Source organism: Epinephelus moara, chromosome 22 (genome assembly GCF_006386435.1).
Source record: "Epinephelus moara isolate mb chromosome 22, YSFRI_EMoa_1.0, whole genome shotgun sequence".
Taxonomy (NCBI): domain Eukaryota; kingdom Metazoa; phylum Chordata; class Actinopteri; order Perciformes; family Serranidae; genus Epinephelus; species Epinephelus moara.
This window is the reverse complement of record NC_065527.1, coordinates 1871983-1883676: the sequence shown is the minus strand read 5'-3', so window position 1 is coordinate 1883676 and position 11694 is coordinate 1871983. Positions and strand designations below refer to the sequence as shown.

The window sequence follows — 11694 nt, the reverse complement described above, 5'->3', positions numbered from 1 at the left end:
AAACTGACTTTCTGTAATGCATTTCAATGGACGTCCAGGCAGAGAATGTCCCAGTGTATGGGAATGGCTATATGCACTGTGATTGGCTCATTGCGTTTGAGGGCGGGGCTTAGCCATAGGTCAATTGACAGGTGTAGTTCAGCAGAAAGAAAATAGTTCCTACATGAAACTGCTCACAACAAAGTCTGTGGAAAATCTTGAGTAACCAGGTCATGATTTCTGCGAAGAGACGTTGATGTTGAGTTTTTAAATGTATTTTTTTGGCGCTTTGAGCACCACAAGCCGAGCACCATCTAGTTCCATTATATTGGAGAGAAGCCAGACATCTCTACGGCCGATATCTCCAACACTGTGCAACTCACACTAATACTATCTAGACTGATACATAGTGCTACGGGTAACAGGAGAAATATGTATGTTTGATTTTGGAGTGAACTGTCCCTTTAAATCAAACAGTGAGAAGAGCAAAAATATTTCTTTGATTCAGCAGGATCATCATCCTCACCTGGACAGACAATAGATCACGCTTCATGTTAAAGCATAACGAGCCCAGAGGGAACCACAGGTCTAACCTTATCGAGACCTGTGTTTGCTCATGTACGAAACATATTCGCACACTTTGACTTTATAAAGGTGTGTGTAGAGTTGGTGTTTGGCTGCAGCAGCAGGAGATGAGGTAGATCTGAGGCTGCTGACCTTTCTCTAACACCGTGTGTCGTCTTTGTGTCGCGCAGATGAAGGGCTGCATCAAGGTGCTGAAAGAGCAACCGTCCAACAGTGTGGAGGGACTTCTGAATGCACTGAGGTGTGTATGAACATGTGTGTGTGTTTTAGTGACAGAGAAAGAGATATAAACAGATGTGACGCACAAATATGTCTCAGAGCATTCTGATGTCTCTGTCACTGTCTCCTTCAGGTATACGACACGGCATCTAAATGATGACAGCACCTCCAAACAAATCAGGGCCCTGCTGCAATGAGACGGAGGAGAGAGGGAGGAACGAAGAAGCGCACTTGAAGAAGGAGGAAAAAGAGAGGAAGAAGGAGGAGGAAACAAACGCCAGTGGCTGATAAACCTGTTTGTTTACAACGAACAAAGAAAATCATCTCCAGGTCCACACAAACCTGATGATAATAAGAAGAGGAAAATAATTATATATATTGTCAGCTGTCCATCATTCTGTCTCTCATTTTGTAAAGTAAGAAAAGAGAAAAAAAAAGCCAGAAAAGAAAATATAGATATATATTAAAACAAGTGAAACACAAGCAGCAGATGAAGAAGACGTAGGGTTAAAGAGGAAGCTATATTGCAAAATTTAAGGTCAGAACCGACGCAAACTGAAAATGTACAAAAAAAGAGAGGGTTCATGTTCCAGCAGTAGTCTGACAAGTATTTTTGCACACACTTTGAAACGACACCATCTCCTTTCCCCTGAGATCTGATCCCAAAGTGATTCCCACAGACTTTCCCGCGCCCCCTCGCTCAGTTAAACCGGAGGAGGTTTGAAGCTCTTGAGGTTGCAGATGTCTGACTCCTTCAGCTGCACCGAGCTCAGGTGATTCATGGAGCAATGTGATGGATGCACTCCGGAGATTTGCTTCTGCCTGTTTGTTTCTTTTCTGCGTCGGTGCAGCTGAAGTAGAGGAGGCAAGGACACAAGTTGTTAGGATGCCTCCATTCTCTTCGCCCTGATTTCTCCCTCATTGCCCGTCACCCTCACCCCTATTCCCATCCATCCATCCCTCCATCCATGAGATACCTGATTTTTCCTCGGCACATAAAAATCCCCTCCATGCTGTGTGCCCGACGCTGTAAATGTTCCAGCACGAAACATCTCGTGAGTAGTCTGGCTTTACTTGAACAACTTTGTTCACTCTCTCTTTCTCCATGGTGCTAATGTGGTTTAGATATCACAGTACTATCTTGTTAGACATCAGCTCCTTCATCCCTTTTTCTCTGCACTAATATGTTAAATCTCAAACTCTGAGAACAGCAGATGTGCTCTCTGTGATTTCACATTAGTGCACAAACAGGGACGAATCAGATTTTACACGACTCGTATGATCCATGAGAGGCTTTCTGGGAAACCACAGCACACTTACTTCTTCACCCAGTGCCAAAGCTGATTGGTTTTTACTTTTATTGTATCATCAAGCCAGGCTGGATGAAGAGGAGGAGGAGGAGGAGGAGGAGGGGGGATTTGAGGGGTTGAAATCTTGTAAAACATCACAAACATCATTTGGGGTACATATGAAACAGCCGAGACGACACAAGCCAACACACACACACGGTCAGAAAGAGTCACACGTGCATTTTAAGGGAGAGATCTGAGTGTCACAGTGTAAATATGAGTCTCTTCTCAGCAGGCATCTACATGGTCAGCTTGGGTCCTCGAGGAAAAACACAGTCTGCATACAACTCTTAGTTTTAGTACGAGGTGGTTAAAGAGCTACGTCATTGAATAAGTGGGAAATAAAAATGAAACTAAAAAAAGATTCAAACGGAGATTAAAAAGAACAAGTGCTGTACTTTGGATGTCTATAGCCCTTAGTCTAATTTAATTTGATCTTATAATATATTTTCTATACAGGGGTATGTGCACAAGCATATTCTGTATAAATATATAGATGGCATGTTGTAAAAGTTCTGACAGAAATGTGTAAATAAGGTGTTTTTATTCATTTTTAATTGTTCAGTGACGCTGAAATTGGGTATGTGTTGTCTCTCAGAATTACCATGCGTTTGGCTTGGACCATCGGACTTGCCGTAGTCATAGGTTTCAGAAATTCAGCTTCATTATTATTGCAGATGAACCAGAGGGAGGGGAGGGACGCTGTGTGGGGGGGAGAGGGGCTGTCCATTTGCTTGTTATTTTGTACATTTTGTGCAACAATAAACTTGTCATTTATTACATTCAACCACTGATGTTGTGTCTCTGTACAGCGCCACGTAAGTCAGAGCGTGTGTGGTTTCTTTTATTAATAATACATCCATTTTCATCCGGGGCCGGGTCGCGGGGGCAGCAGGCTGAGCAAAGCACCCCAGACGTCCCTCTCCTCAGCAACACTTTCCAGCTCCTCCTCGGGGATCCCAAGGTGTTGCCAGACCGGATGAGATATATAATCCCTCCAGTGTGTTCTGGGTCTGCACAAACCACCTCAACTGACCCCTTTCAACATGAAGGAGCAGCGCCTCCGAGCTCCCCCTGGATTTCTGAGCTCCTCCCCCTATCTCTGAGACACCCTACAGAGGAAACTCATTTCAGACGCTTGTATCTCTGATCTCATTCTTTCAGTCACTACCCAGAGCTCATGACCATAGGTGAGGGTTGGGACAGAGATGGACCAGGAAATTGAAAGCTTTGCCCTCCGGCCCAGCTCCCTCTGAACCATGACTGTCCGGCGCATCGTCCACATCACTGCAAAAGCCGCACCAAACTGCCGATCCATCTCTCGCTACCCCCTCTACCCTCAAGATCTCAGTACTTGAACTCCTTCGCTTGAGGCAGGAACTCTCTCCCAACCCAGAGGGAACAATCCACATTTTTCCAGCCACGGCCTCAGATTTGGAGGTGCTGACTCTCATCCCGACCACTTCACACTCAAACCGCCCCAGGTCATGCTGGAGGTCACGGTGTAATGAAGCCAACAGAACAACATCATCTGCAAAGAGCAGAAATTCAACACCCCTTCCTCCCCCCGGCTGTGCCTTGAGATCCTGTCCACGAATATCACAAACAGGATCGGTGACAGGGGACGTCCCTGTCGGAGGCCAACACCCACCGAGAACATGTTTGACTTTACGCCAAGTATGCGGATGCAGCTCTTAGTTTGGTCACACGGGATCACACGGGGTCGGATAGCTCGTAGCAGTGAGCCTGGTACCCCCTAGTCATGCAGTACCACTCCCTGAGGGACGCAGTCGTAAGCCAACAGTTCTAAGGGGTATATGATATACCAGGATACATTTTTAAAAAGCATTAAAATAGAGCTTGTTAAAAAAAAGAAACAATTCCTACGGGAGGATTCCCCTCAACGCCCCCACAGAAGTCCAGGCTGTTAATACTGTTAAATACTGTTAAATTACAGTAATATACAGGCATAACTTCTCTGAGATCACAGTATACAGCTGTCATTTTACAGTAATTTACTGTATACATACAGTCAAATATTTTACAGTGGCAGCTCAACAAGCACATTCTGCACTACTAATACTATATGTCTGGTACATATCACTTGATTTACTCAGATTATTAAAACCTCATGATAAACTTTGGAGTATAGTTTTGCACAGGATGAAGACTCTGGATTTTGTCCCCCGTCACCTCCACTGGCATCGCATGAGGAAGGAATCTGTTAACAGCCGGTATGAACAGGAAGTCATCAGGCGGTGCTCCAACAATCAGACTTTTTTTTAAATGTTGGTGTTGGGAAACAAAAAGCTGCACAAACAAAAGGATGTTGACGAGAGACTAAACATGTGACCAGGGTTAGATGCCAAAAAGAAAAGGTGAGGAACCACCGGTGTGGAAGGTGATCGTTAAAAACACAGGCTGAAGTCTGTCAGTGTCCCTTTTACTTTATGTAGTCTGACAGTATTTAAAGTTAATGTTTTTAATGTGTCAGTGATCCCACTCACCATCACCAGCTGTGTATCTGTCATCACTGAAGGTGCACTGCATTTAATTTATTATCATGTACCTGCCTGTACAATATGAAGTTAGTCACTGTTTTATTCTGTCTCTTTTTATTATGATTTATAAGTTACACTCTTATTTATCTGCAGACACCTGAACGCCACACGGACGCGGTGAGTTAGCTTGTGCTGAGCTCCGTTAATATAACTTTATACTTGGCACTTTATTCGTCACGCATGTGCTGATGTCATGATGTTGTTTGTGACGTAAGAGGAGTAAATTGTTACGTAACTGTTCAGTAACTTTGCTAGCTTAAAGTTGCATGTGGCTAACCCTAGCAGCTAACTGTTTAACAGACAGTGAGTCTCATGGATTTGATCCTGTAGCTGTGGCTGTGAGACCTGATGGACAGACATGTTTCCTGTGTTCATCACCAGATTTAATAAAGTGACATCAGAGTCTGACAGTGATCCTCGTCATCTGTGACACTACACAACATGTGATAGGACTACACCGCTCCAATGGCGCCATGACACACCCTCCTCCTTCCTGGTGTTGCTGCAGACTCGACGTGGGACAGACGACTCTGATCTTTCGTTTGGTGCCGTGAGTCTCAGTTTTGGCTTAAAACCTGATATTTGGACTGAATCTGGTGTATGGTAGCCCAGAAGGCCAAAAAAAGACTTTACCTTGAGGTGGTAATTGTAATTTTGTACATGCAACTGGTAAATTGGTGTGAATGTCACCTGTGAAGGTAAAAAAAATTTTGGGATTTTTTTTTTTCTCCTTTCTGTGGGGGTGATCATTTAATGCGTGGATCTCTATCTGAACGGACAGTCAAGAGAAGCAAACAAGTTAAGATAAACAGTGATTAAAACTATAAAAGAAATAGGCTCATAGAGTTATAGGGTTTTTTTTGTTTTGGGTGTGTCTAATGTGTCAGGTACTGGTCGGGGCTCAAGGCTGTGGTTTAGTCAGTTTCCTACTCCTCTTTATTCTTGGGTTAATCATACTGTGTGTGTGATAGTGCATGTGCCACTGCTGATATTGGGGTGGATGGTCAGTCTGCACTTTCTGGTCAAGACGTCGAACATGTCCTGGTTAATGTTCTCAGCGACTTAAGCCTAGTTTACATTACACGATGTTCACTGCGATTGTGACGTCGCAGAGGATCTTGAGAGCCACCTTGGGTCGGAGGTGAGTCGGCAGATAGTCTGCCACGACGAGTCCTCAAGTGTGAACAAGTCTACGAGCAAGTCGCCCCCTCGTCTGTGACTGGGACTGGATATCTGGCATGCTAGAAAACAGGAGAAATGTGAGGAGGACAAGCCGGCAAGCAACAACAACAATGGCAGCATCCACAGGATCAGGAGCTGTCAGACATTCCATGTTGACAGGTAAAGTTTAGCGCCGGGGAACTTCATAGTATCCTGTTTTGTTCACATGTGACAAAACGTAGTTTGGTGACGTCACTGCATTATCTGGGGCTCTGTCTGCGAGGGCTCAGTGGAGAAATCTTGTGGTGTGCACACACAGGTCGTTAAGCAGTTGGCGAGACTCCCAATGACAGAAACACATATCGCCAGGTATGAACACTTAAAAGATTACGATAGTCTCCTCGACTCAAGACTGGTCGGCCAGTTGTGTAATGTGAACTCACCTTTAGTGAAACAGATTGGGACCAGTATAGGTGAGAGCATTGTTTCATGTATTAAGTCCATCCCAGCTGGTGATGTTAGCATGACTTAGTCAACCACAGCTGATCTTTCTAAGGTTAACCTGACGGTTGGCCATAATAGTTATGAGCCACACCCTTTCAGGGGAGGTAACACTGACAAGGTTTCAGTCTCTGAGTGGGAGGAAGCTATGAGACTTTATCTGGGCAGGAGGGGCGTTGAGCTATGTAACCAGGTAGAAGAGGTTTTGGGCAAGCTAAGGGGGAGACCACGAGATGTTGAGACTATTGGGTCAGGCCCTCAACCTGTGTTTGACATACATAAGCAGCACTTCAGTGACTCTGTGACCTCCTTTATATGACACAAAGCCCCGCCCCATTGAGACTGCTGTTAACTATTGGATTCGGCTTAACAAAGCCATCAACATTGCTGTAAAAGGACTAAGGAGTAGTGATGTTACGCTCGAGCCAGTTTGCTCGACACAGTGTTGATCTTTTGAAGCGTGTTCCGAGACAGTGTTTCGAGCCCAGCTTCAGCACGCCCACAATCAGGTGACTACTGAGAGCGAGGCCTCGTTACAGGCAGTCCTGAGGCTTTTTCAGGTCTTCCACTTAGATGCAGTTCTGACACACAGCCAGCAGATATCACTCTTCTGACTGTATGAAATGCTTCGAAGCAGTGTGCCATTCTTGAAGCAGTTGTGTCAAAGTGGTTCACACTAGTCTTCAGCTGCAAGCCGCTAGAGGAGTGGCCGTCGATGAGCACGTTTACATGAGCCTGTGGATGCTCTGTGGCTCATCAGGCACTGGGAGAAACTCACCATCAAAGCAAGGGGGGCTGTATCACACATCTAAGGATGCTGTGACAAGGAGAGAGACCTACCAATACGTTGTGCCCTCTGCTGTAAAAGAGGAAGTCCTCAAAGGTGTCCATGACGAGGCGGGTCATCAAGGGCAGAAGCGGACACTCTACCTGGCCTCTACCTGGAGGGAGATGTGAAGGAGTATGTATGGCGCTGTTGTCACTGTGTGTTCAGCAAGTCTCCTGAACCTGAAGCCAGAGCACCACTTTAGAGTGTGAGGACCTCCAGACCTCTCGAGCTGGTTTGCATTGACCTTTGGTCAGCTGAGGACTCTTCCAACAAGTCCCTCGACTGATCATTTTACTTAGCTGGCCCAGGCCTGTCTCTGTCCCAACCAGTCAGTTAAGGTTGACGCTCAGCAGCTCTGGAACAACTTCTTTTGCATCTATGGGTTTCCTGAACAGGTGCATTCAGACCAAGAGGCGAACTTTGAGAACTGTCTGACTGAAGGGATGCTCCAGGTTGCTGGGGTGGAGAAATCTCATACGACTCCTTACCACCCCATGGGCAACGGTGCAGTTGAGAGGTTCAGTCGCACCCTTGGTAGTACGATCAGAACCCTTCCACCTAAAGTCAAACACCAATGGCCACAGCTGCTGAGATCTCTCACCTTTACCTATAATGCCACAGTCCATGAGACCATAGGCTTCACTCCTTTTCAGCTGATGTTCAGCAGAATCGGCAGGTTGCCCGTGGACCGGATGTTCGAGTCTGTGCTTTTGGGTGATCAGGTGGTGGACTATGATGGCTATGTGCACTGTCTCAGGCAGGACTTGGCAGACGCTGTTAGGATCGCCCAGGTCTCAACCAGGAAGCAACAGGAGAGACAAACTGACCTTTGCTACTGCAAGCTGAAAGGTGGACCGGTGGATGTTGGAGACAGAGTCCTTTTGGCTAACAAGGGGGAATGAGGAAGCTTGCTGATCGCTGGGACAACCACCTCTACACTGTTGTGGAGAAACATGAAGACACTCATACTTTCAGACTCAGGAACTGTGACACAGACCAAGAGAAAGTGGTCCACAGGAACCTGATTATGCCCGTGAACTTCCTACGTCTTCCTGCTAACCCAGAGGACTGTGGCTCCTCTGTTAGTGATCTGGCCGATGGGGATGTGGATGAGTCTGTGCTGGATGTGGGCATTGAGGGCTCTTCTGTGCCTGGACCTGAAGACAGAACTGGGTCATGGATCTCCCAACTCCCAGCTGCTGGGAGTTGTTAGACCTGTTGTTAGACTTATTCAGAACATGCACCAGACAGTTCTCGCTGGTTGCTGATGTAATGTTGTGTATTGGTTTGTATTGTTGTATTGACTGTCCTTGTCATCTGTGAAACTACACAACATGTGATAGGACTAAACGACGCTAACAAACATTAGTCAAAACTTGCACAGTTACAGCATGTGCCAAAAAAGGCAGGCACGCATATTACAGCAGGAGTTGTTTTCATTTCTCCGAAGATGATTTTCCAAGAGATAACAAACCCTGCTGCACCTCCACCTGCAGTTTCTACACTTATTTTGAGATGCTCTGTTGAAATACTATTTGTTAAACAAGAGAGAGACATTTTCTGAGACCGTTTTCTTTCTTCATTTTACAGTATTACATTCATTATTCATTTGTATGTGCCACTGGATGGACTGATCACTGTAAGGAACTGAAGCTGGGGTGTAAATATTGTGAGTAATTTAGTTTGCCACCTTAGAAATATGCCAAAGAAAAACTCACATTCAATTAAAAATGGTGCCGCATGCTCTGCTGTGTTAAGATGGTGATGATGAAGGTCACTCTTTGTCTTAGCGATGGAGAACTGTCAGACCAGGATGCACATTTGTGACGCAGACTGTATGAAGAGTTGTGAAAAAGCAGCTTTAGTATTGGTTGATGCTTGTTAGCAATTATAAAGCCTCTCATGGTTCAGTACTGAGTGTTCTCCTGTCTCAGGATGTACGTCAGTTCCCTCTCTGACCACAAGGGGGCAGCAAAAGATTAATTAATGACAGGCTGCTGAACCAACCAGTAAAGATCAATACTTTGTGCTTCACTGAGATCAGAACAGAAGATGTGTAACTCATCCCAGCTGAGACTTTCTGACACTATAATGGAACAGGAAATAGTTAATAATGGAATTGATCTGCTGTGACGAATGAACACTACTGTTTGATAGTGAAACAACTTTAAAACTTGTAATACTAACATCAGGTTTTAGTGTTTTACCTCCAGTCATGGTGGCTGTTAAAGGTCCTGAGAAAAAGGCAGTCAGTTCTTTATTCAAAAGGTTTCAAAAGGTGTCAAGAAATTAGCTGAGAGAAAAATATATATATTATCAGAAAATTATATATATAAAACATGTTTATAATTATTGTAAAAAAAACAAACATTTAAAGTTAGATAACAGAAAAATATATGGTATGTTTATTATTTTCATATTTTAATATTTCCATTTTATATTATTATACTATATTTTATCTATTATTTTATTTTTTATTATATATTGATTATTATTATTATTTTAGCCCATTTTTTAGGTCATTTCCTGTGTTTGTTATATATGTATAGTATGTTATTTTTATTATTTTATTCATTTCAAATGATTATATTCTATTTTATTTATTTTATTTCATTTATACTTTTTATTTTATCATTTATATATTATCTTTATTTTATGTTCAGGTCTTTTCCTATTTTTGTTGTTTTACATTTATTTCATTTTATTTATTTATTTTTTGTGTGTGTTTGCTAATTTTCACTTTTCTGTAACTCTACTAATATCATGCTAATGTTTGGGTCTTTTCTTATTAAGTTCTTCATTGCCTGCTTTCAATGTTTTTGAAAGTGCTCGGGCTTCAAAGGGTTAAAAGATGACAGCAGATTAGCATCAGGCGCGCACACACACACACTCCAGCTGTTCTATGCAGTGTGAGTGCTGGAAGGTGTAATGTAGGGCAGGAGGACACAGGAGAGCCTGTCACAAGTTATATATGGAAAAGAGAGCAGCAGGCAGATAGAGGACCGTCTTACAGGGTACGATACAACCACAGCACACACACAGCTGGAGGGAAAGACACACACTCTAGGAGTAACAGTGAGCAAGACACACAGTGGTTAAGACTGTAGGCAAATGTGGTATCTTAGTGTGTGTGTGTGTGTGTGTGTGTGTGTGTGCGTGTGTGTGTGTGTGCGTGTGTGTGTGTGTGTGTGTGTGTGTGTGTGTGTGGAGCAGTATCCACGGCCTGGCTCTGTGCCCTAACTGTCATGTAATAAAGAAGGAACCAAAGTTTCACTGAACTTCCCCAACGACATGTATTCAAATTCAACCCTGCATCACTTCTGACAAATGTTTATTATTTATGACATGAAGCATGAATGACAGTTACATCAGATAAACACGAGACTAACTGTGACTGTGTGGACGCAGAGACACAAACTGAGAAGCACTGAAGCTGCTGCAGGTTCTTTAAAGGAAACTAACTGTACATTTTCACTTTGGAGCCAAAACCTACAAGTGTTTCCTCGTTAAGCCTGAAACAGCCCTCAGCCCATCAGGGGAGATTAAACTCATTAACACACACACCCACACGTTTTCAGACACACTGGGCCTTTCAATAAAGAAGTCCTTTACAACACATTTCATAATGAAATGAGGAGGTCAAATATGCAAATACGTAACGTCATTGTGGAACTATAGTCATGGAGGTGGAAGTTGTGACTCCTGCAGAGCGAGCAGGGTCATGAGGCGAGAAATTCTCTTTTCAGTTGGACTCCTCCAACAGTCGAGGCTATCAGATGATCCTCAAGTTCCCCTGAAATGTTTTGCAAATTCCCCGCTCGCTTTGTTGCTCTCCCTCTCTAAGTAACGCCGCCGCCACATGCGATTAACCGTTAACTGCCCCGAGGAGGGAACACCTTATCAGCCCAACTGTGTGTGTGATACTCATTCAGTGGTGGTTTCCCTCCACTGGCCCCTTCCCGCCTTCCACTGAGCTGTAGTCAGCGCCAACACACACACACACACACACACACACACACACACACACACACACACACACCACACAGAGTCTTTTTTTCTCTTGTTGTCTCCCTGACACGCTTCATATCAGCACAGAGTCATTGTCCTTCATCCGCCACAATGTAAAACAGGTGTTACAGCTGGTGACCAACTGATGTGCACAGTCTGCACTGTGTGAGTGTCACACAGGTGAGACCAGGTTACAGGAAGTCTCAAGTCTCTGCACTCTAAGTCCTGAGTCCTAACTTTGAGTTTCAAGTCCTGAACAAGTCACAACGCACTCTTCACCAAATGTAACACTGTTTTACAAAAGAGGAATGATTGCCTCTAGCACTACCGTAAGAAACCTCGGAGTAACATTTGATCAAGATTTGTCTTTTAATTCTCATTTAAAACAAACCTCACGGACTGCATTTTTTCATCTGCGTAATATTGCGAAAATTAGGCCTATCCTGACCCGAAAAGATGCAGAAAAATTGGTCCACGCTTTTGTTACCTCTAGGCTGGATTA

General features: G+C 44.1%; 1 protein-coding gene and 2 long non-coding RNA genes across 8 annotated transcripts in view; 2 read left to right on the top strand and 1 right to left on the bottom strand.

Annotated features, from left to right (window-relative positions):
* fam49al (family with sequence similarity 49 member A, like) overlaps positions 1-1153 on the top strand; it is a 41506-nt gene extending 40353 nt beyond the window's left edge. For all 6 annotated transcript variants that reach the window (XM_050035546.1, XM_050035548.1, XM_050035543.1 and 3 more), the window contains 2 exons: positions 735-805; positions 917-1153. In XM_050035546.1, the coding sequence (XP_049891503.1) occupies positions 735-805; positions 917-980 (135 nt within the window). In that variant the 3' untranslated portion in view covers positions 981-1153. The remainder of the gene's footprint in view (positions 1-734; positions 806-916) is intronic.
* LOC126384510 (uncharacterized) overlaps positions 1-11694 on the top strand; it is a 250992-nt gene that overhangs the window by 56726 nt on the left and 182572 nt on the right. The gene's annotated exons all lie outside the window — the stretch shown is intronic.
* LOC126384513 (uncharacterized) overlaps positions 1-11694 on the bottom strand; it is a 173663-nt gene that overhangs the window by 63400 nt on the left and 98569 nt on the right. The gene's annotated exons all lie outside the window — the stretch shown is intronic.